We start from the raw sequence: 26,413 nt of genomic DNA on the forward strand, positions 1-26,413 counted from the left end.
AAAAAAAGGCCATTTTTAAATTGTGAGGAAAATTAAGAATGATCAGATCCAGGTATAACACCCAGTTCCCGTGAAAGCAGAAATGTCGCTGGTTAGTGATCACATGATATTTACTTTTAGGAGAATGACCATTTATTTTAACATTCTCCATGGGGGCCTCATCATTTCACAATGAATAAACACAGGAAGTTTGTTCATAGTGGTCCTATGCAAAATATCTGCTTAGGATCCCTATGGTCCTGTTTGTAGCACTACTCTGTACAGTTTTGAAATTAAATTTGACGAATAAAATAATAATGATGATAATGATTATAACAATAATAATAGTAATAATTCTCTAATTACTCAGCAGTCACCTGCTCAATATAATAAATCCCAAGCTACAGTAACATGATGGACAGTAGAAGACTTTTGGTTTCATCTTCTCTGAGAAAATGTTCCTGGTTCATGTGACTATTTGACCATGGCCTGAATGACTACCAACACCTATTTACATAGGCGTGCGCACATTGAGTGTTTGGGGTGCACAGGCACCCCCCTAATGCTGTGCTGTGACCACTCTTATGAATACATCCCTGCCGCTAGCAATACTTTTTACCAAAGATGTTTGATTTTTGGAACTGTATTCCATTTAAAGAAGCGTCCAATAATCAGTTATGTGTGTTTGCATTGTTAATTGTACTAGACCATTGTCATATACATACCCGAGTCATCCATATATGTTTTTGACATTATTTGCATTATAAAAAAGGTGATTTTTGCTGCGCTCTGCCCTTGTTTGCATGTACTGTTACACAGAGTAATTAGAAGACTAAAACTGAAAAAGGCAGGAGATTATGGTGTGGCGAGTGCCAATAGATGGTGGTAGGCATGTGTGATTGGCGGTGTTGGACGCACCCAATGGGCGGTGCTAGATATGCCCAATAGGTGGTGCTAGATAAACCCTTTTGATGGTGCGCCCCCTAATAAAATGTGCTGTGCGCGTCTATGCCTATTTATCTTGTTTATATCTCATACAATGTATATCAGCAACTCTAGGAAGTCAGGAATCTACTGATCACCAAAGTGATCTTACAAGGGCAGAAAGTCTAAACACAAGATATTCATCTGTGGGGCCTGCATAGAATACGGGGTTGCCTTGAGGAGACCTTTATGGGGTGATACCCAAAGCAGCCCACTGAGGAACCCTAGATTACTCATATGCCTATATATTATATGGCTATAGGCAGTCACAATTGGTCATGATAAAACCCCAAAGGACCAAGTCAAGTGTTAGGGAGAGATATTCGGATGACACTAGGCAGGATTACTATGATCACATACAAGTATTGTCCAGATGAAAGTTATGTGAATGAACAAAGTTACGTATTAACTAATGGGTGCTTATCTCTTATGTGTCATACACGCAGGTGTTCAAATAACTAGACAGAAGAAGTTTTATTACAAAGACATTGAGAAAACCCCTTTGTGGCCACATATAGAAATTGATTGTCGGTTGAAAGTTGCAGATCACATATCAGAGTTGATTCCAAAAACTACAAAGACATTTTTTCTTCTGTTAATGTGGATACATGATTATATTCTAGATAGTGATTTCCTCCCAGTGAAGGACAACTCCACTAATATGGAGGCATTTGCTAAATTTGTTCTGATAAAGTGAAGAGAGATAAAGAGGACTATTTACTAAGCCTTGGAGAGAGATGACTACCATCTGCTATGTTACAGGTTGGTTTTGAAAAATGGGGGGCTGATTAGTTGGTAGTCTGACTCTCTCCACTTTATCGCTCATCAAGGTATGCTTAGTACTGTCGCTACATCCGTTGCACTACAGGTGATGGGCTAAGAATAATATTTGTAGGGGCATTAGGAAAGAAAAAACAAAAGAATAATGGGCCTTATTTTGGTTCATTCTTTCTGACAAAATCCTTCTTAGATGGGCAAAACCATGTGCACTGCAGGTGGGGCAGATGTTACTTGTGCAGAGAGAATTAGATTTGGGTGGGGTTTTACTTCAAAGTGAGATCTATATTGCAGTGTAAAAATAAAGCAGTCAGTATTTTCCCTGCACAGAAACAAAATTACTCACCCAAATCTAATTCTATTTGCACGTTACATCTGCCCCCCTGCAGTGCACATGGTTTTGTCCATCTAAGAAGGATTTTGTCAGAAAGAATGAACCAAAATAAGGCCCAAAGACACATAATTTTAAAATATGATCCACAACAAACATGTCTATCCATTTTTATAAAGGAAAGGCAGGGCTGTGATTGAATCTGTCCATAAATGGGTCAATGGATAAGCCACTGCAAACTTCCCAGGCTGAGCTTCAAATGTTTGATATCAGGATGACCAGCTGCTTTGGAGTAATTGGCCCAAGAGAGAGCTCTAGAATGATGTTCTTTGGACATTTATAGGTTTTCCCCCTTAGAAAGACAATTTATCAGGCCTTTAGTTGCAGCATACATAGCACATATGATTGATGATCCTTTCAGAATCAGCTAGTTCTTTAAAGTAAACTGGATTAACAGTTTTAGATACAGAAAGAAGTATACCCATAGGGATAGAGTCGATATTTGTGGTCTGCATAGTACTTATTGGTGGATTGGAAATAGAGTCACGGATTAAAACTAGTAGTTCCCAGTTTCTAATAGAATTATTTGTTAGCTAGGATTATTCAAGGCATTATTAACATTGCAAGATGGGGGAGGTGTCTGCTGAGACACAATAGGAAAAAGGAACAATACATTGATGACATTTTCGACAGCACCAGAATCAAGGAGAATTATTTTTTTTGCATCCATGATATATATATCTGAAATATGGGGTTGTTAACCTGCCACAAAAACATACGTAGAATGGAACCTACAGTTTAATTAAAAGCAGTGGCGGTTTCAGAGGTGGGGATGCAGCACAGTTCAAAATTTAAATACCCTACACTTAGGGCCTTATTCTGGTTGGTGCGGTCGGATCCGAATATGTGGACAGGACCGAGCGTCCTGAGCCCCGCCTTCCGTACGGACCGCTCACTGCGTCCGAATGCGGTAAGCCGCTGACCGCACGGAGCACGAGTGGATTTCTCATGTGTACACCTCCTCCATCTCTGGGAACCTCCCCCATCATTCGATGGTCACAGACCATCGAATGCAGGACCGAGTGGTCAGGCAGCACCGAGTGCTCCAGACCACTTGGGCATTTCTCTGTGCAAAAGCAGGGATATGGGCAGGCAGCTGACATCCGGCTATGTCATATGTCCGCCCCCCACACGTGTGTCACGGCCGCATTACCATACGTACGCCCAGCGTTTTCATGGGCAACGCCCATGAAACTCTGGGTGTACACATATGGTAATGAGCCAAAACAGCCCTTCACGCCCCTCTCCTCCCCCTGTTCGGAGTGTAGAAAATTCATGCGGTATTTGGCCGTGGCTGCCGTTCGCACATGCGCAGATATGCCTCTGCACATGCGCAAACACCAAACATTGGCGGACCGACCACACGCGGACAGAACCGCACCAACCAGAATAAGGCCCTTAGAGAGGTGGAAAAGTAAAAGTGCCTATCAGGCTGTGTCTCTCTTGCTTGTGCTTGACCCCGATTCAAAACCTGAATGGATGATAATGATAATCAGAAGAAGTAATGTAATGTAGCTTCTGATTGGCTGATTACATCAGGGCTCTTCCCATTGTATATAACTTAGTATAACTGCTATATAATATCATTAATTGATATTTGCATTCAGACGATGGCAGTGCAAATAGGAAGACTGCAAATGTTCATCTATATTTGCACTTTGATGTTGCATTGAGTGTATTTAATTGTATTCAACATTATAAATGTGACTTTTTGCAATTATTTAATTAAGTTCCCTGGAGTTCTCACCTGCTGTAAAAAAACTCTTCCCAATGTTTTAGTAAATAAACCCCTGAACCAACACTGATATATTAGAAAGTTTCTCGCATATCACCTCTGTCCCTCTTCTCCTCTCAACTCTCTATAATGACAGTCCTGTTGTACCATAGGTGCAAATTGAATATCATTAGGGTGGTTGACAAAGAAAAAAACAACTTGTACAGTATATTGCATTTATGACAAATACAACTTTTCTTATACATATTTGTATAAAGCTGGGTAACGCTCTATGATGTCCAGAACATAGATATTATCTATAAAACCAATAAGCTCTTTTAATATATATAATGTTGATGTTCATCCTAAATCAGTGGTTCTGGTCCTCATGACATTGACGCAAATCTCCTACTACCCCTACATGAAGAATAGGAAACCTGTTACAGGTAGCAGGAAGAAAACAAACCAAGCAATTTTTGTATTTCAGTTTATATCTTGATAGACTGCGAGTGTACCACCATTCTTGTGTGTGTACACCTCCTCCCACCCCCCCCCCCACACCCCCTCAGAAACCTGACACAGGAGGCAGAAAATATATAGCATATTAATTCAGCAAAGAATATACAAGTTTCCCATGAGATAACTTACCTCCTTGCTCATCCAACATAACCAAAGTTCTGATTCCAGCATCTTTACTCTACATCCCCAAGATAGGTAGGTAGGCAGAAGGCAGAAAAGAGACAGAGAGAGAGAGAACGTCAGTGACAGTGCAACCAGAGTCCACACGGGGGCAGATGTATTAAGCCTTAACAAGAGATAAATGCAAGGGTGATAAAGAGAGATAAACGCCCAGCCAATCACATCCTACTGTAACTGCCATGTTACAGGCTGAGTTTGAAAAAAGTCAGAAAGGAGCTGATTGGCTGGACGTTTATCTCTCCTTATCACCCTTGCATTTATCTCTTGTTAAGGCTTAATACATCTGCCCCACTGAGCAGAAAGGAAACCAGAAGCTTTGGCACAGAACCATTGGAGGTGACTGAATACATATTGAATACTGAGCTTTCTATTGCATCTATACTGCAATATTATCATGCTTTCCTAATCTCCCATATCATCCAGGAGACTCCTAAACTCTAGGATGACCGCTCAGTCCCGCAGCAGAGCAGGATACCTTCCAGCATCTGGCCACTTTCCTAGTGAATGGTGGAGGGATGCGTTGGCCACACCCCACTGTACAATGTTGGGCAGTGGGGAATACGGTCATTGTGGCATAAAACGTTCTCCTGCACACCACTGTACTTGTAGGTAAATATGCACAATATGGAGACAAACACTGATGGATTATATTGTATGCACATTGGACTCAAGCTTGAATAATATATATGCGGAGCAAAAGGACTTCTGTGTATCTAATAATAATAATAACAATAATAATTAGAGATTTCACTGTAATTTAAAACATTTAAGTACGGAAGATATGAACCTCAAAGAGCAAATTCGTAGGAGTGAAGAGAATCAATTCACTGGATCATTTTGAGTCTATCCTAGTGATGGCTCCTGAGGTGAGGTTGCGCCGCAATGCAAAATTCAAATGGGGGACACACACCCCCTGCCCGTCGCAGCCCCACCTCTGGATAAACAGAAAATAATACATAGTAACATAGTTTGTGAGGTCAAAAAAAATACATAAGTCCAACGAGTTCAACCTATTTATAAAATTATACTATAGTATCCTTTCTGATATCTACCCTACAGGACCTACCACTATGCATTATAATTAATGGTTGTATCCCCGGATGTCTTTCACTGCTAAAAATTGGTCCAACCAATTATACATCAAATATCAAAGATAAAGGTATTGCTTTACTTGTTGTTCACATGTGACTGCTAAAGTCATGAATTGATCAGACTATTTTTTGGATAATAGTGAAGCAGTACTACAGAGCTACAGTACGCCGTGAGCTAGCTATGCTGCTAATATAGAGCCCAGCGGTAAGGTGGTCCTACTGATACTGGTACTACCTTAGAAGAGCAGTAGAAGGGCCTCCATAAGCAGATTGTCAACGCCCACAAGACTCCTCTTCAAGGTTTGATTTACAATGTTTCCAGACAGCTTTAAGCAACAAGTGCTTCACAGAGAGTAGTGCACAGATAGTGGCATCTATACTTCTTTCACACTTGCAAAAATATCCCGGGTTTTTGAACATGAACGCGCATCAACCCGGGATTTAGCTCGGTGTGAAAGGGGTATTAGTGGTTTAACAAATAGCTAAATTAAATAATTAAATATAAAAGTCATTCTCAAACACAAAAATCAGAATTCCAGAACACACCTTTTACTACTTCTATCTCTTTTGACCACTAAATCCCTTCAGGTCAACTCTCCTAAGAATATCACACCATACACCAATAGGAGCGCAGCATTTTTTTCTTCTGAGTAAGGTAAAAAATCTCCGAAGGTGAGTTCCACAGCAAAGTGGCCTTCTACAAGCAGTAAATGTACCATGGTCAACCCCTAATTTAGTGCACATTGTTCAAGGGTTGCTTAAAATCATGGAAGAAACTGGGAAGTTGTATATCACTGTTACAATCCCAATTGTGTTGATTTTGTCAATTACTGAGAGGCATTGTGTACTAAAGAAGATAGGCTATTTTGGTAGAAGGATGTCTTTATTAGGTTTACTAGAATTGATGCTTGATTGATACAAGACCCATAGGCTGTTCTAGCATTCTTTGTAAAAATCTTCATATAAATCATCCACACCTTATTTTAAACAAGTTTATTCAATTATTAATACTGGTGATCATTGTATGAATGTACAATAGAGTAAAAAAGCAGCGATGGAGTCTTTATACACATAGGTAAATGGGCAAATAGAGGGAGAAAGAATGAAGCAGGCTCATATGTAGGAAGGCAATTTCTTGATCAAAGGCAATTTGCTGTTTGTGTGGCGAGACAGGTCATCGGAAAGGTCACGCAAACCTTCTTCGTAACAAGGGTACTGAGCAGGTCATGATGGATGGGACATCCCATGAGCTTCACTAATTCCCATGGATCAATCAGGTCTTTTAGAGATATGTTCACTGTCTCGAAAGCCTAATAAGCATCTATTGGATACTGGTTCTTCTAAATCTGTCTTAAAAAAAAATAGATGATTTCTCTTCTACTATCTCAGTATGTAGAGACAGGGGTGTAAGTGATCGCATCTCCAGGATTAAGGCCCTGCCCGGGCCCAACTCAATCTCGATGGCCCTGTCTAAAGGTCTGGGCACCCCTGGAAAAGTGAAGTACTTGCTCGGTCGCAACACAGTCACACTGCCCTTTTTTAATGTGCGAAGTAGAAAAGATACCTTTACGCGAAAATAGGGTTTAACCCTAAGGTCAGAAAATCACCAAGGACTCCTTAAGATTGGATGAAGTGTACCTGAAAATAAAGAAACCTTGATATAATATACTGACCAATGTTACTATACTGACCAGTGTGGCTCCATAGTTTAATTCTGGGAGAACACTTTATATTGGTCTCCTCCTTCCAAGACAGCGCCTTTTGGATCACACTGATTTTATGTGGAGTTGTTGTTGGGGATTGGTAACCCCGTGTGTATTCTGGGCTGCAGACTTTAGTGGCGCAGGACACCGGGTGTATTCTTTTGAGTTTTGACCATTATTTGAGACTGTTCTTTCGCTGGATGTTGTTTTATTCTGATCTCTGATTTGCGATTGATTTAATTGAAACAATTATTCATCTCGACACAAGAAATACTGTAGCACAGGGGTTCCCAATCTTTTGCTAATCACGGGACCCCAGAGTATCAGAATTTTTCCAAGGCACCCCTAGGCCCCCAAAAATATATATCATATTAAGTAGATTGTGTGTATATGTGCTTCTTAGGTTCAGTTACGTGGTAAATGGCAGGATTTGCTTCTGATTGTACATATTTTAGGATTGGCAGCCACCAGCACTGGTTTTGTCCAGAAATAATTGACCATAAATAATTTGAATTGGTCCTGGACAACCAACCCGAGGCACCCCTGCAAGTGTCCCGAGGCACCCCGGGGAGCCACGGCACACAGTTTGGGAACCACTGCTGTAGCAGATAATTAGAAAATTGCTTTTCACTATGACTACATTACTGAAGAACCATAGCGCAAGCAGTGTGGCTCAAACACTAGAGCTAATAAAAACATTCTAAAGTCTTATTTGTGTTTTCTTGACCTCAGATTAAAACAGGAGAAAATACAGCATAAATTAAATGTTATTTATTTGTTATACAGTGCAATCAGATGCCGGTCTATGGCCCACACCTACACTGTTACGTCCCCTATTCTATGTGTGATCGCCTTTTAAAAATCAAAATATAACAGCTGCATTGCTTGTTTCTTCTTATTATATATTTATCACCAGCTCTTTGCTAAAGGCTGATTACCCACAATATTTTTCTCTAGACGCACAAGTAAAACATGGTAACCTCACTTTACCTTGGATAGAACTGATATAAAGAAAACTGTGTGTGGGTCTTCCTATGGAAATATACACAGCACCCTGTTTCCTGAACGGAATACATTACCAACGAGATGTTGGTGGACAGAATAATGCCGGCATACCAATAGAGGGGATCCTTATCTTCCTCCTTCCCTGCAACGTAACCCTCCCCATTAGTGCCTAACCCTAAACTTCCTGCACTGCAGCCTAAACCTAACCATCCTGGGCCCTTATTCAGATCTGATCGCAGCACAAATTTGTTCTCAAAATGGGCCAAAACCATGTGCACTGCAGGTGGGGCAGATGTAACATTTATAGAGAGGGCATTGTAAATACTGGCTGCATTATTTTTATACTGCAAATTAGATTTCAGTTTCAACACACCACACCCAAATTTAACTCACTCTGCACATGTTACATCTGCCCCACCTGCAGTGCACATGGTTTTGTCCATTTTGAGAACAAATTTGTACTGCGATCAAATCTGAATAAGGGCCTTGCTCTGCTATATACGGTAACTCTATACCACCCCTTCTAAGGCCTAACCCTAAACTTCCATTCCAGCAGCCAAACTCTAACCTCCCCACCACAAAGCCTAACTCTACATTAGTGCCTTAACCCAACCCCCCTCCACACACTAATTTGGTACCATCTCAGATAACCATCATTAAATGCGCAGCTCATGATCCTTTTGTGAATGATAAATCAATGCATCCCAATTCTTCTCTGGCCCCCTGATGAGATTCCTAAGCTCAAAAATGAACCATCAGAGGTCTTATGGCTGAACGCTGCAAAATGACAAATGACAGCTTGCTTGTGGAGCTTTCAGGATTGGCTTGAACAACAATATTACCAAATAATATTCAAGTTTGTGGCACTCCTATATGTTTGTACTAAAGGAGGGTTCCCCAGTACAGTACTGCAGGGGTACCTTCCTTTAGCATACTAAAGGCTTGTAATAAAGTAGGGTACCCAAATGGGGCATGGAAGCATCTCACGCGCACAAGCACCTCATTCGTGCCGAGTTGCACTGAATGGCGCACCTGTAACAGTTCAGATGAGAGCGCCGTGCCATTCATTGTGACATTGCGCATCCCATTTGGGTGCCCTCCTTTAAAAGCCTTAAGTATGCTTGTACTAAAAGAGGGTACCCCAGCAGTACTGTGCTGGAGTGCCCCCTTTAGTACAAGCATATAGGCACGCATAAACAAACTTGAATTTTAGTGTGTATGGGGCTGATGTATTAAGCTTTAACAAGAGATAAATGCAAGGGTGATAAGGAGAGATAAACGTCCAGCCAATCACCTGCTAACTGCCATGTCACAGCCTGTGTTTGAAAAAAAGTCAGTAAGGAGCTGTTTGGCTGGACGTTTATCTCTCCTTGGGCCTTATTCTGATCGGTGCGGATATTCCCGCTTGCGTACGGCCCGCCGATGTTTATCGTCTGCGCATGTGCAGAGGTCACTCTGCGCATGTGCAGGCGATTTCGCCGCATGGATTCTTTATACGCCGCACAGGGGGCGTAGAGGGGCGTGAGGGGCTACTTATCCTCATTACCCTATGCATACGCCCCGCGTTTCATGGGCGTTCCCATGCAAACGCGGGGCGTATGCATGGTAATGAGGCCGTGACGCGTGGGTACGGGGCGGGCATCTGACATCGCCGGATGTCAGCTGCCCGCCCCCATACAAGATTTCACACGGACAAGTGTCCGTGTGGTCTTGTGTTGCGGGACCTGGTGGAGCGTGCGGCCCTGCATTCGATGTTCGGCGACCATCGAATGCAGGGGCTGCTCCCACCATGGAGGAGGCGTATCCCCGTCCACATTCATGCGGACCGCCACATATCCGCATACGGACGGAGGTGGCGATCCGTATGGAAGGCGGGGATTCGCCAAGACGGACATCACCGCATATTTCTGATCAGGCCGCACCGATCAGAATAAGGGCCCTTATCACCTTGCATTTATCTCTTGTTAAGGCTTAATACATCTGCCCCTATGTGCGGTGTCACGTCTTTCTCAAAGCTTTTTTAAATGTGCATCTAGGTTGCAATGTGATGTGACACAACCATTTTACGAGACTACACTGATAGAGTCATCTGCTGCCGGGCTCCTGCTCCCAAAGGGGCACCTCTCCTCCCCTGCAAGTTTGAGTTAATTGAAAGCCGTTGATATTGCTTTTGTGGCCGACTCCCCCTCCTAGCAGGATCATAGACGCCACATTCTTTTTATTCTGAACATTATTTTTGCCTAGTGTCACAACCTGTATTAGAACCCATTACCTGTTCCACTAGAAGCAGACACCTTACATACATACATACATACACACATACATACAAATGGAGCAGGCTGCATCTTTGCTGGGGCTGGTGATTCTATCACCAGCCCCCGCTAGTGGCCGCCTCTCGCCAGGGGCGCGCGTGCACGAGACGCTCCCGCGCGCCCTGTGGCTACAGAGCTGGCTCCGCCGTCCACCGCCGTCCGCCACTGCCTCCCCCAGTGCCCCTCGCCACCCGCCATCCCCCCTTTCCCTGCCCGTCTCCCTGAAGAGGAGATGGGCAGGATACCGCCGCACGCGTGTCCTAGTCAGATGGTGCTCCTCTGCGCCGGCGATCACCAGCGTAGGCATGCCAGCGATCCCCAGCCAATGATCAGAGGCGCTCTATCTGTATATTTATATAAGGTGGTGTGTTCGTGTGTGTTCGTGTGTGTGTGTGTGTGGAGGGGGGGGGATCAATATTTATCTTGCCTTTCGGGCAACTGGGACGAACTCACGCCATGGTCAGCAGTTCCGTCATGCCATCCCTGAACCTGACCTATGTGAGAATGCAACACAATTGTGCCTCTTCAGATGTGAGTGTAAATGTGATTGTAATGCATAGAACTCTACATCTCCCGTACTTATAAGCGCCATGTTCCGGAGAATGTGTAGCAAGATACGCTCCAAAAAACTAGCAAGATACTGTACACTCAACAGACAAAGTTCAACTCACAATCAGACCCTCAATGTGCAGCACACAGATCGCCATAAACATTACATTTATCTAATTATAACATGCAGTAGGTCTAATCTTTGACTTTTTACAAGGAAAGAGTTTGGTGAATGGTGGATAAATAAATGATTGAGTTAAAGATCTGCAATGGCAGAATGACACGTCCTACAGTTATATAAGACACTAAGCGAAGTTGTCAACTGCCTAGAGAAGCGTTCTGCAGACAAGAGTGGCTTATCCTGCTTTGTAGTGATTAGATGTGATCATTCCTCTGACCCAACATCTCACAGAGAGATGCAAAGGAAATGAACTTGCACAGAAATGGTTTCCTATTAAATAACGACAATGTGGATTATGTAATTATTTGCTATTCCCTGTTTTGTTGATTAAAACTATTTCACAATGTATTTTCTGAAACCTTATCTCTGGCTATAATTCCTGGGGCAGGATGTATTACGCATTGCATTTTGATTGCTATACATCTCACCACTGATCTTCTTAGGGAATTGTGCAAAAAGAAGCAGAAGAGCGCGTCTACTGGGCAATGCCATCTATAGATGGCACTGACCCGTAGGCTTTCATTAAGCAATGACATCTATAGATGGTGCTGCTCCGTAGACTTTTAATTAGCAATGCCATCTATAGATGGTGCTACCCTGTAGGTTTTTATTAAGCTATGACATCTATAGATGGCGCTGCCCCATAGGTTTTTATTAAGCTATGACATCTGCCCTGTAGGTCTTTATAAAGCAATGCCGTCTATAGAGGGCGCTGCCCCATAGGCTGTTATTAGCAATGTCATCTATATATCGCTCTGCCCCATAAGCTTCTACTAATCAATGCCATTTATAGAGGGAGCTGTCTCATAGGCTTCTATTAAGCCCCTGGGTTCACAACTTTTTTCTCTCCCGTACTCCTTGATTAGTTTTTTTCATTTATGAGTACCCCATTGTCTCAATTTGCAATATCTACAGTACTTATGAGTGGCGTGGAAGTGAGTGGTATGTGTATCCTTATGGGTGTATAAAGGAGTAGCGGAGGAGTAGTGTGCGGTCAGGAATCGGGTCCCTCTGCGTCTGGTCGCTGACTGTGTCCCAGCTAACGCCTGTAGGATTGATGCCGCTGCTTCTTCCACCAGTGTCAGCGCAGGGGAGATAAACGCTGAAGTCTGAGGGCAGCACGGGTAGCTACCAGTGGATTGCTGCAAAAACACGAGGAGAAACTGCAGACGGAACCGGAAGCGACGTAACTTGGTTCACTCCACAGAATCCTCGGGAGACTTCTTCCTCTTCTTCTGCAATTACCAATATTGTTTTCAAGTACCTCCAACTAGTCTGCAGCGTACCCCAGGTTGGGAACCACTGTATTAAGCAATGCCATCTATAGAGGGAGCTACCCCATAGGCTTCTATTAAGCAATGCCATCTATAGAGGGAGCTACCCCATAGGCGAGCGACGTCAGTAATCCATCATGGCAGATATGCAGCGATAATCAGATGTATTCGTCAAACAAAGAACATCAGCCACTTGCATAAACATCTGCATTGTGGCAGCCTATGAACCAGGCCCTATGTTTGAAGCCATAGATCTATACTTAACATTTCTACTACATAAGTGATAGGACATCAAAGTTCACTTGTCTTGCAACACATACTGGTCCTGATTGTGAGTGGGATGCAAAGCAGCGGCACTTGTAGATGTCCATGGCTGCCAGACTTACTGCCTTATCCAGTCATCTTTGTGCATATGCATCTCTCCTCCAAATCCATCCTGCTTTCAGCCACCATCCTTAGTGTCTTATCTTGCAGTGACCCCATGCTGGGTGAATGTTCTGAGTGCACCGCTGTCCTTGTGAATCTAAAATATCCTCTCTAACCTCTTCCCTCCACAATACTGTACCTCCCAATTGCATATTGGGACCTGTCGTGCTGAAAGTGTGGCTGCCCCTAAAAAGGGAGAGTGGGTTTGACCTTGGGTAAAGGGGCATAGCCTAGTGCCACAACCTTCGTTTTTATAATTTTTGGGGGTGTGCCCAGCACTCTCCTAGCGACTGGGCAGCCCCTTCCTTCCCTCCTCCCTGCAGTGAAGAGATGCCCTGCGCAGGCACACAGCATCTCTTTAGCAATCACCGCAGTGATCTCTTGCTACCCCCCAACTGCCCCCCCCCCCCCCACCTGCGTTACATTGTCACCCGGGGTATGGATCATTCGTCAGATAGCAACTAGGTCGACAAGCATTAGGTTGACACCACTAGGTCGACATGCATGAAGGTCGACATGACTCAAGGTCGATATGCAGGAAGGTCGACATGACTGAAGGTTGACATGGGTTAGGTCGACATGGGGAAGGTCAACAGTCAAAAGGTCGACATGGGGTTTTTCACTTTTTTGTCCTGAATTTCGACACAGTCGACATGGACACGGTCCCCACGCATGGCTCGCTATGCTCGGCACACTATTTTATTCTCCCACCACACCCTAGTGGATGGTGGGGCACGAAAGACCGCCTGTCGGCACATGTCGGCTCAAGAAAAAAAAGTGAAAACCCCATATCGACCTTTTGACTGTCGACTTCCCCATGTCGACCTAATGCTTGTGTCGACCTAATGACCCTGTTGACCTAACCCATGTCAACCTTCAGTCATGTCGACCTTCATGCATGTCGACCTAGTGGTGTCGACCTAATGCTTGTCGACCTAGTGACCGTATCCCGTCGCCGGCAGGAGGGACAGCAGGACAGTCTCCCAATAGCGGGTCTATCCTGCAGTTGGGTCTGTCTGCCCCTCTCCTGTAGAATGTAAGCTCTTAGGAGCAGGGCCCTCGTCTCTCACGTTCTTTTCCTACTCTTATTTAAACTATTTTCTACTCCATCCTCCCTTCGACAGCATCTAATCCCTCAATTCTCTGCCACCCTGACACTTATTTCGGTGTTAATTGCTGATGTAGCTCAGTTTATATACCCTGTATGTGTCATATACTGTCTTGGGTTGTGGTACAGGGGTCCGACAGTCGGGATCCCGACAGTCATTAGCCCGACGTCGGGATCCCGACTGGCCGGACCCAGACAGCATGGTGAGCGCAACTAAGCCCCCTATTCTATTCTCCCTCTATGGGGGTTGTGGACCCCCACGAGGGAAAATAGCTGACGGCCATCGGGAACCCGGCTGTCGGTGTTTTGACAGTCGGGATCCCGACGTCGGGTAAATGCCTGTCGGGATCCCGACTGTCGAGACCCCGTCCGGCACTCACTGTCTTGAACTGTAAGCCATTGTGTTCTTGCTTTGCCTATTTGTTTATGTACTCTGTAATTAGGCGCTGCGGATCCCTGGTGGCGCTATATAAATATTATCACAACTTAGACAAACCCTAGCTCCAGTCCTGGGTAAAAGTATACCAAGTCTATTAATATTATCTACCCATCCTATAGACTGTACGCATGAGAGCAGGGCCCTCTGACCTGTCTAGAAATAAATCTGCATTATTTCTGTGTCAGTTCCCATTAATTAACCAATAAAAATGTTTTTTTTTTAAGGCATCAGCAAAGGGAATGCCACAAATAACACACCCTACATATTTTATTGTATAAACCAGTTATTTCAGGGGCATAATTTAGCATATACCTCACAGTGGGTTTTATAGTTGCTTTGTACATTATAATTATATATATTTAATGGAATAACAAAGATGAAAGTAAATTGACTTTGTTTTCACTGTAAGCTATTTCTTTAATAAGCATACTATGTCAATGTCACTCTGCTAATTAAAATATGATGTGACATTTATAAAGATTTACAATCACTTGCAATGTAATTAGTTGTTGACAAGTTAGAAGTACATACAAGTTAGCCCAGCGTGAATATCTGTTATGTAACATTTAGGAAGCCTATGAATGGACATTTACTATTAAGTGTGGAACACATGATTTATACCGCTAAGATCTCCGTTTACCAAGAGATGCCCCAATCTACACCGCATTTCTCTCTAGCACTACAAGTAAGACGCCAGATGTGCTTACTGCTGAGCAGTCATATTAAAAAGCAATTACTGTAGAAAATATGTACAGGATCAGCAATGGACTGGGCCGCCGAAGGACCTGGCAGCTTGCTGGTGACTTCTTTGAGGGAGAAGACACCTAGGCCCTTATTCTGGTTCGCTCGCAAAGGCAAATTCTTTCTCAAATGGACAAAACCATGTGCACTGCAGTTGGGGCTGATGTAAAGATTGATTGATTGATTAAGAGGGGCTGTGGTGCCTTCTTTAGATGCTAACAAACACAGGTAAGGATATTTATACTGTAACAATTAAGACATGCTAATTAATCATAATTATCCAATCATATAATAAAAGTTACCATAAATATAGTTACATTTTTACAGGCATGGCAACATTGTATACGTTTTTGCATGCCTGGTTACGGATTCAGTATTGAATCCCGGCGGTCGGGATCCCGGCGTTCAGAATCCCGACGCCGGAATCCCGACAGCCGAAATGCCGACAAGGGGGGGACGTGGATCGCCCCCCCTTGCGGGCTCGCTGCGCTCGCCACGCAGCGGACCCGGTGGCTCGCTACGCTCGGCACACTAATTTATTCTCCCTCCAGGGGTGTCGTGGACACCCCAGGAGGGAGAATGTGTCGGCATTTCGGCTGTCGGGATTCCGGCGTCGGGATTCTGAACGCCGGGATCCCGACCGCCGGGATTTTAACTGCATCCCCTGGTTACTTATATTCTCTCTCTTGTTGTATGTCATCTAGACTTTAGTAAGGCTTCTGACACTGTCCCACATCGCAGACTGTTAAATAAATTTGAAACTTGAAAGCTTGGGATTGGATTCTGAGACGGTTAAATGGATAAGAGCGTGGTTGCAGAAAACAGAGAGTTGTAGTAAACGGAGTACAGACCGGACCAGTGCTTTTTAATATCGTTATTGGTGATACTGCAAATGGAAGTGCATTTTTGCAGATGACACAAAGTTATGCAACAATGTAGACACACCAGGAGGCATAGGTGCCAAAACCGTGGGTGCTCCGGGGCCTGAGCACCCACGGAAAGTGAGGAGCACCCATGGGCCACGGCAGCGGGGTCCCAGCAGCTGATATGCTGTCAGCAGCGGGAGTCCCTGCGGCTGATGGGAACTAGTAGCGGTATTAATACCGCTGTTAATTCCCATCTTCTGCAGGGACCCTGCTGCTGACAGCATATCCGCTGCTGGGACCACGACGGCGAGCAGCGGGTGAGTCTCATGGGGGGGGGGGGGGGATGGTAGTCCGTGTGTGTGTAAGGGGGGGGGGGGGGGGGGGCTGTGGGAGCACCCACTGGAAAAAATGTAAATCGGCGTCCCTGCCAGGATGCCAGGAGGGGTAAAACAAATGATTGATGATCTAGGTAGATTAGTGGAATGATCAAGAGCATGGCAACTACAGTTTAATGCCAAAAAATGCAAAATCATGCACTTGGGTTGCAAAAATCCAAAAACTAAATATAGAATTAATGGCACTATAATGGAAACTACAGAGGAAGAGAGGGGTCTAGGTGTCACTATTTCAGGGGACTTAAAGGCAGGTAGGCAATGTAACAAAGCAATGAAGAAGGCAAGTCAGATGCTTGGCTGCATAGGGAGAGGTATCAGAAGTAGAAAGAAAGTAGTAATAATGCCACTGTCATTGGTACGACCTCATCTAGAGTATTGTGTTCAGTTCTGGAGGCCATATCTCCAGAAGGATATAAATACATTAGAGACTGTACAAATAAGGGCAACTAAAATGGTGCATGGCCTACATCACAAAACGTATCAGGAAAGACTAAAAGATCTTAATATGTATACTTTAGAGCAGAGAAGGGAAAGGGGGGACATGATAGAAACTTTCAAATTTATCAAGGGTTTTAACAAGGTGCAGGTGGGAGACAGTCTTCACAGGAAGTGGAGCAACAGAACACGAGGACATGCACTGAAACTAGAGGGAGGAAGATTCAGGGGAAATCTGAGGAAGAATTACTTCACAGAAAGGGTAGTGGATAAATGGAACAGCCTCCCATCAGAGGTGGTAGAAGCAAATACAGTAGAACAATTTAAACATGCTTGGGATAGGCATATTGATATCCTTACAAAGAAATAAGGATCAAATATGGTTTGAGGTAACATGCATGAAAAGGGGCAGACTAGATGGGCCAAGTGGTTCTTATCTGCCGTCAAATTCTATGTCTCTAAGTTTCTATGTCATACAATATTATAGAAGTTCTTTTCAAATTGTAATGTGCGATTGGCGAACTTTATGAAAAAGTATAGAACATAGCTCTCTTACGGCTAATAGTATAAACATACTATTTCATTATAAACACTTTGCCCTTTACATGTCAATGATCCCAACTGGCACAATGGGGGACATTAATTAAGATGGGAGTTCTATTTTACATGGGATGTTGCAATAAGCAACCAATCAGAATCTACTTCTGATTGGTTGCCTATAGCAACATCCCATTTTAAACAGAACTCCCATCTTTGCAAATTACCCCCAATGTGCTTAAGGCAATTTTGGCATCAAAAAAAGATTCAACTTTGCACACACTCATATTATATAATTACTGCCAAATATAAATAGTAAAAAAGTCTTAATAAAGAATATCACAATTGGCACATATGATATTATTTGGGGGGGTTCATTGGCTAATGCAAGTATGGAGATGATGTGCACTTACAGCCTTCCCTAATGTATTATTTACAATGGCTGTGCTGCATTTTATCCCAGTCTGGACAAGATGAAAGGCTCACAAGCGCCATTGTATAAATTATTTGATCAGCGCTAGAAACGCCATACAATGCTTGTTCAATATAGTACAAAAGATGTTTATTAGGGGCCTTTCAACCTGAACATGTTTTACTGTGTGGTCTTAGAACCATTGTTCTGCTTCCTGGGTGAAAAATAAGTATATCTTAAATACAGAGGCGTAACTAGAACTCTTTGGGCCCCACAGCAAGAGAGGGTCTGGTAGAGACAGCGCCAGGTAGAGCGACAGAATGGGGGAGAGAAAGAGAGAGGGAAAAGAGAGGAAAGAGATAGCTGGGGAGGAGAAAGAGAATGGGGCAGAGTGATGGAGGGGGAGTAAGAGGGTTGAGAGAAAGCAGGTGAATGGGGAAAGAGAACAGTGAAGAGAAAGAAAGAGGAGAGTAAGTGGGGCAGGGGGAGAGAGAGTGAGAGAGATGAGATAAGTGAAGGATGAGTGAGGGGGGGAGACAAGGGGGGGTTGAGGGGGATATAGAGGGGTAAGGGAAGTGAGAAAGAGAGCAGGGTGAGACAGCGGAAAGGGGAGGGAAGAAAACAGGAGAGAGAGGTGGCTGGGGAGGGAGAGAGTGCAAGACAGAGGAAAACAGGGAGGAGAGAGAGGGATGGGAGATCTTAATCCATCCCACCCCACCTGACCAGGCAATACAGGATGAACTGTGCCCCCCCTGGGTCCCCTCAGCGGCACGGATGTCAGACAGACAGCCCGGGTCTCGCTGTCACCCCCGTCTCCCCAGCACTAGTACCTTTTTCGCGCCGGGGCTAGTCACCAGTTGAGCCCCTACAGCGTCAGAGAGAGAGAGGGGGGAGAGCAGAGGCTGGTTTAGCCAGACAAGCTCCCCCCCCTTCATTGGAGAAACCATAGCTGCTGTGGAGAGGGGGGAGAAGAGGCACGGGGCACCACTGTGGGGATCAGGGGAAGAAAGGAGCGGGACAGGGGCACTGTGGCTGCCAAAGCACTAGCTAATAAAGGTCTAATGGGTGCAGGGGATGCCTGCTTAGCCCTTGGGCCCCCAAAGGCCCGGGCCCCATAGCAGTTGCACCCCCTGCACCCTCCATAGTTATGTCACTGAAATATGAGGAATGCTAGTAAATTGCCATATTTGCTAATTAATTCAATGGAAATATCTCAAACTGGGCCAGAAACGCCTAAGTGCAGGTGCCAACGCCAATATAAAATTCAAGACAGAAAGGAATAAAAAATTCTTCCAAAAAGGTTAAAAAAAATTTTTTAAGTGAAAAAATATCCCTTCAATGTTCAATGTTTGCACCAAACCACATTGGGCCTGATTCATGTTTGCAAGTGAAGCAACTAAGCCAGAAACTGTCAAACCGATGCTGCACTGCAGGGGGGCAGACATAACATGTGCAGAGAGTGTTAGGGGTATATTTAATAAAGGTCAATTGTGATCAATGTCAGATCAATTAAAAATGATCTTGACCGATGTTATTAACAGATAATTTTTTTACATACATTTTTAAATATTATTAAATGTGTGTTTTAGTCCTGGAAGCCACACCTAAACGATTTGGGCCCGATTTCACCAGATTCTGGGGGATTAAGCCGAGAAATCGGGTGAAATAGGCCCAAATTGCATAGTGTATGACATCCGATCTGATCCAATGCATGGTCTCGTGAGCATCAGATCAGATTCGGAGGTCGGGCGGTCTGCACATAAGATAAATCTTCTGTACAGCCATCAGTGCGACAGGGAGCGAGGTCCAGGGAAGCGGGCCCTGGTGCGCTAGGCGAGGACGGAGAGCAGGGTCCGGGTTAGCGGAAGACGGGGACCAGAGAGCAGGGTCCAGGGTAGCGGCAGGCGAGGACCGGAGAGCAGGGTCCAGGGTAGCGGCAGATGGGGACCAGAGAGCAGGGTCCGGGTAGGGGCAGGCGGGGACCGGAGAGCAGGGTCCAGGTAAGGGCAGGCGGGGACTGGAGAGCAGGGTTCGGGTTAGTGGCAGACGGGGACCAGAGAGCAAGTTTCGGGTTAGCGGCAGACAGGGACCAGAGAGTAGGGTCCGGCGGGAGAATAGAAAAAATCCTATTCAAAAGACTGGGTGGCCGCTGATTGGTGGAGAGGTCAGCCAATCAGCGGCCTCACAGTCTTTTGAATAAGATTTTTTTGTATTCTCCCACCGATCGCCACTACCCTGGACCCTGCTCTCCGGTCCCCACTCTCTGCCTGCCACTGCCCTTGACCCTGCTCTCCTGCCGCTACCCCGCCTGCAGCTCCATTGGTTACATGTGATAAATCGCATCCGATCAACTCTTAATCAAGCTCTGCTGGGGGAGCTCAGGGGAAGTCAGGGCCGACTTGTCCTTTGGACAAGTCAGCCTAATGTATGGGGGCCTTAAGTCCACATATGACATCAGCAGTGCAACATGGTTTTCCCAGTTATTTGCGTTTTGACTTAACTTGCAAACATGAATCAGGCTCGTAGCACAAAGAGATCAAAGTAATTTCAAGCTTACTTGATCGATCAGGTAGTATAGGAGGTCCATAAACCAAATGTGTAGGGAACAAAATAGTACCCTTCCCAGTGATCTGCTGTGAGGGTCATAGGCAAATACAGGGTAGGGGGAGGGAATTCCTGGTTGCTCAGAACCACCTCCCCCCCTCTCTGCCTATCACAGCGCAGACTGGCGTGTAGGACTTCCAATAGGAAGTCACTGCAGGTTACAGTGAAGGCAATGGCTTCACTATCGCTGAGGAGGTGGCGGATTTTACCTGGGTAAAATCACCCACTGGTCCACTAAATTCGGTACTTGTTTCCTAGCACGGTGTCCATGATTTTAATCTTATTACATCGTTTTGATTGCATCGATCGCATCGCATGCGATTTGATGCAATTGATGCAATCGAAACGATGATTTCATTGTACAGGCACCCTGATGGGTGATTACTATGTTATATGCACCCCCATTGTTAACGGCACCGCCACTATTGACGCCAACCCCAAGCGTGGCGAGCGCAGCGAGCCCGCGAGGGGCGGCGGTATGAGGCCTCCGACCTTTTCATAACCCCACTATCCACATCCCCGTGGAGTTGATATTATATAGTGTGGCGAGCGCAGCGAGCCACCGGGCACGAAGCATGGCTCACCCCACAAATAACTTCACATGTATTCCGCGCCCCCTCGCGGGGCTCGCTACACTCACCATGCTTCGGGCTCGGTGGCTCGCTGCGCTCGCTACACTATATATAATCAACTCCACGCCGACGTGGATAGTGGGGGTATGAAAAGGTCAGAGCACGCGTACCGCCGACGCTTGCCACGCTCCGGGTTGGCGTTGATAGTGGGGGTGGTATTAACAATGGGGGTGCATTTAACATAGTAATCACCCATGAGGGTGCCTGTACAATTAGAAATCGCATTGCATCGCATCGCATGCCATTTTAATGGCATGCGATGCGATTTCAAAATTGTACAGTGCGGCTCTTAGGACCCGAAAATCGGGTCCCGTCGCATACCACTAATTAAAGCATGCAATGGTATGCGATGGGCGCCGTGCTAGGAAACAAGTACCCTAAGTTCTTCTACTGATTCCAGAGACTCCCATACGTGCTCCAATGTTCTGCAGAGTGGGAGACTGTGAAATACTCCCCTCTAGAAATCCTGGGTTTGACACTGTGGGAGATGTATAAAATCTTAAAAACAGATAAGGGACCATATGTACTAAGCCTTGAAAAGTGATCAAATGGAGAATAATACCCACCAACCAATCAGCATCTACCTGTCATTTTTCAAACACAGCTACGAGCTGATTGGCTGGTGGTTTATTATTCTCCAATTTAACACTTTTCAAGCTTTGTAGATCTGTCCCAAGGTGAGGAGAAATAAAAGTACCAACAAATCAATCTTCAATCTTTAATAAATCTTCCTCTGTATGAGATAACAAAGATTCCCTTTTAATTTTTTATTTTTACAGTACTCCCAGTTCCCACTGTGCTGTTCTCTTAAAGTTCTCTCTTTATTTCCTCACAATACATCCCAATGCCAAACCCTCCCCTATAAACACCACTGAAGCACCAGAATCACCTGTGAGCAGGTACTTTAGTTCTCCCTCAATTTTGGACAGTTGGGAGAGTTAGGGACAGAGGTATAGATGTGATAAAGGAGGAGAAGTGAGCCAGAAGAGAAGTGGCCCATGGCAACCAATCAGCTGCTCTGTATTATTTTATATTATGCAAATTACTAGATGTTACTTAAGTGCTGATTGGTTGCCATGGTCCATGTCTGCTCTGGCTCACTTATACCTTATCACTGCTTCATATATCTACCCCAGAATGGACAGTTGGAAACCTGTCAGGCCACTAGTGACATCACTACACTATAAAGTTAAGGTGGCCATACATCAGAAAGATATTGTACCCAATCATACAATCTCAATTGATTGTAAGATGGATTGTATGCAGATTGTGTGCACATCTTATGTACACAATCATACAATCAATCAGCAGATGGATTGTATGACTGATTGTATGATGGATTGTATGCAGATTGTGTGCACATCTTGTGTACATAATCATGCAGCAGATGGATTGTATGACTGATTGTATGATGGATTGTGTGTCCAAAAACCACCAAGGACTGCCGGGGATTTCAAGGGAAATTGTACACAATCATGAGCGCAATCGATCTTAAGATCGATCTTTCTGATGTATGGCCAGCTTTAGGCAGCACAGATTTCATCCTCAGCCGGCAAAAATGGGTACACCTTAAAGTCATCATATTAAGCCCCACTCATTGAACTTCATCCCAGAGTCATTACACAATGGCCCTTATTCTGGTTCACTCGCTAAGGCAAATTCCTTCTCAAATGGACAAAAGATGTAACTTGTGCAGAGAGAATTAGATATGGGTGGAGTTTTACTTCAAAGTGAAACCTATATTGCAGTGTAAAAATAAAGCAGCTAATATTTTCCCTGCACAGAAACAAAATAACTCACCCAAATCTAATTCTCTCTGCACAAGTTACATCTGTCCCACCTGCAGTGCACATGGTTTTGCCCATTTTGAGAACAAATTTGTACTGACATCAGATCTGAATAAGGACCAATGTACATTTGCGAATGACGAAAAGATTTGTTTATGCTGGAATATGATCATTTATGACATAATGGAATCATAACAGAATAAAACTAAGCACAGCTGTACGCAAATACATTTGTTTTGTTATTTTCCATCTAATTCAATCTTATGTCTGCTGTAACAAATATTATTTTAGGAAAGAATCATATTAACAGTAATACATAAAATGACGGACTATATTGAAATCTAGTTTGTACGTAATTGCAAGTAAACTACCTGAGTCACCAATAAATGCAGTTTATTACTATGTTATTCAGCGATTCTACAAAAGCCTGTTCTATTGAGACATCATCCACTTGTTATAATACAAAAACTGCCTATGTACTGAAGTAAGGGACTTCTTTATCGAAACATACCACTTGTATATTGATATAATATTCCTTTATTACAAAATACTGTATAGTGGTACAATAGTAATTTACTAACACATAGGGCCTTATTTTGGTTCATAGATGGACAAAACCATGTGCACTGCAGGTGGGGTAGATGTTACTTGTGCAGAGACATACCCTCCAACTGTACCATTTTACTACTGATGGGAGGCTATTCCACTTATCTACTACTCTTTCTGTGAAAAAATTCTTCCTCACATTTCCCCTGAATCTTCCTCCCTCTAGTTTCAGTGCATGTCCTCGTGTTCTGTTGCTCCTCTTCCTGTGAAGAATGTCTCCCACCTGTACCTTGTTAAAACCCTTGATATATTTGAAAGTTTCTATCATGTCCCCCCTTTCTCTTCTCTGCTCTAAAGTATACATATTAAAATATTTTAGTCTTTCCTGGTACGTTTAGAACGGGCCGGAATTCGCCCAGTTCCGTTTGGTATTGAATCAGACCCTTAGTACATCTGGTCCTTAGTGATGTGGAGTACATATTTAGGGTCAGATGCACTAAGCTTCAAATGTGATAAAATGGAGAGTGATAAACAACCAACCAATCAGCTCCTGCCTGACATTTCTCAAACACAGTCTGTAACATGGCAGGTAGGAGCTGATTGGCTGGCTGTTTATCACTCTAATTTTTATCACTTTTGAAGCTTAGTACATCTGGCCCATTATCTCCACCTTTTAAGCAATGAAAAACAACTAATACAATGCACTGCAGTTGTGCTTCTTTGTTATGTATTATTTCTGTTATATCTTAACAGCTACAACACCCAACTGTATGTCAATAATGGTAATGATATAATTATGTAAAGTACCTACATAGGACATGGGTTAAATGTTGCTGTCCAGTATGTGACCCAATGTGTAAAATGTTGTTGTGCTACGTCATTGTAATATTTTCATTCTGAAATACTGTATACCATCTCACTTTCCGATTTCCCCAGTAGAATGTAAGCTCCCGCGAGCAGGGCCCTCTCCACATATGTGCATTTCCTTCTCTTACTAATGGTGTGCACACACTTGCCGGTTTTCTGCACAATTTGTACGACTCCAACAGAGTCGGCGAGCGTGCACGCACTATGCGACTGGCCATGCACGCTCTCGCCGGTCGTTGGTCGTACCCTCTGATCTTTTGTACATGCAGGAAGATTCGTATTATCCTTAACGACAGCATTCTCCTGAATGTAGCCTCTGACGATACAGTTTGTAAAATCATTCCGTGTGTATGCTCTGTATTGTTATACAGGATCTCCGAGGAATTCAAAGGAAATCGTTACAATATTGTATCATATAAAAGGCGTCTAGTCAGTGGCGTAACTATGGAGGGTGCAGGGGATGCAGCTGCTATGGGGCCCGGGCCCTTGGGGGGCCCCATAGCACAGCAGGCATCCCCTGCACCCTTTTTCCTTATGCTCGCTTGGCAGTGTCGGTGGTGCAGTCTCTGCCCCCTCCCCCCGCTAGCGACGATGCGCTGCTACATAATGAAGGGAAGGTGGTGGTCCGGCTGTATCAGCCTTCCCCCCTCTCCCTGCTTTGATGCTGCCGGGGACTGACGTCACTATCTAGTGACCAGCCCCGGCGTGAAACACGCTGTGCTGCTTGCCTGCTCTGTGTGGGACACCCAGGCCCTGGGAAACAGGAGACACGGAGCTGTCAGTGCAGGAAGACTCGGCACTGACAGCATCAATTGTATTGGTAAGAGGGGGAGGGAGGGAGGTACAGGGCAGCCTGAACTGTGGGTCGGAGGGGAGAGGATGTGAAAAAAAAGTGATGCAGGTGCCCCCTCCTCATTTTCTTCCCTGCTCTGTCTGTCTGTCTGTCTGTCTCTGTCTGTCTCTCTCTGTATGTTCCCTCTCTCTCTGTCTGTCTCTGTATGTCTCTCTCTGTCTGTCTCTGTATGTCTCTCTGTCTCTGTATGTCTCTCTGTCTCTGTATGTCTCTCTGTCTCTGTATGTCTCTCTCTCTCTCTCTCTGTCTCTCTGTCTCTGTATGTCTCTCTGTCTCTGTATGTCTCTCTGTCTCTCTGTCTGTCTGTCTGTCTCTCTCTCTGTATGTCTCTCTCTCTGTATGTCTCTCTCTCTGTCTGTCTCTGTGTCTCTTTCTCTGTATGTCTCTCTCTCTCTGTCTGTCAGTCTCCCCATGTATGTCTCTCTCTGTATGTCTCTCTCTCTGTATGTCTCTCTCGCTCTGTCTGTCTCTCTCTCGCTCTGTCTGTCTCTCCACCTCCTCTCATTTACTCCCTCCCCACCATGTCTCTCCTTTTTTTCTCCCTCTCTTCTGCTACAACCTCCCCTTTACACCCTTCCATATAATCTCTCTCTCCCTCCCCCCCCAACACACCAGTCACCCTCTTCTCCTGTGGCGGGGGGCCCTTTAAAAATTTTGCTATGGGGCCCAGAAGGAAGTAGTTACGCCTCTGCGTCTAGTGTGTATCCAGCTTTACACTATCACCTACTCCGTACCCCTTACACCTAACCCTCGGCTTCTGCCACCTTGCTTCTTACAGTATGTCAGTACAGAGCCTGATTAAAGGTTCCAGGTGACCAAGGCTAATACATATGTAACGCCCCTTGTGATGCTGCTAACCACACGTGTAGAGGGGCTCCCTCATGCAATAATATACTATAAACAATAAAATAATAATAATATAAAATGAGTCTTACCCCTTCAACATACTGAAGCATCCGGCGGGTGCTCTCCAGCGACTGAAAGAAAAACAAATCAAAATGTCATTATTTTATTAATTAGTAATGCTGCGCTACAGGGAAGAGACAGGAGTACGATGTACATGTGGCCCTCCTGGTGCAAGCAGACACTGTAAGTCAGCTTTTAAA

The 26,413-nt window shown here is 44.5% G+C and overlaps 1 protein-coding gene across 1 annotated transcript in view; it reads right to left on the reverse strand.

The window, feature by feature from the left end:
* Positions 1 to 26,413, reverse strand: part of SNAP25 (synaptosome associated protein 25) — a 134,748-nt gene that overhangs the window by 37,719 nt on the left and 70,616 nt on the right. The window contains exons 3-4 of the mRNA XM_083175647.1: positions 26,243 to 26,284; positions 4,494 to 4,542 (exon numbers count right to left, since the gene is read on the reverse strand). Of these exons, the coding sequence (XP_083031773.1) occupies positions 4,494 to 4,542; positions 26,243 to 26,284 (91 nt within the window). The remainder of the gene's footprint in view (positions 1 to 4,493; positions 4,543 to 26,242; positions 26,285 to 26,413) is intronic.

This window comes from Crinia signifera, chromosome 3, assembly GCF_055691185.1.
Source record: "Crinia signifera chromosome 3, ASM5569118v1, whole genome shotgun sequence".
NCBI lineage: Eukaryota > Metazoa > Chordata > Amphibia > Anura > Myobatrachidae > Crinia > Crinia signifera.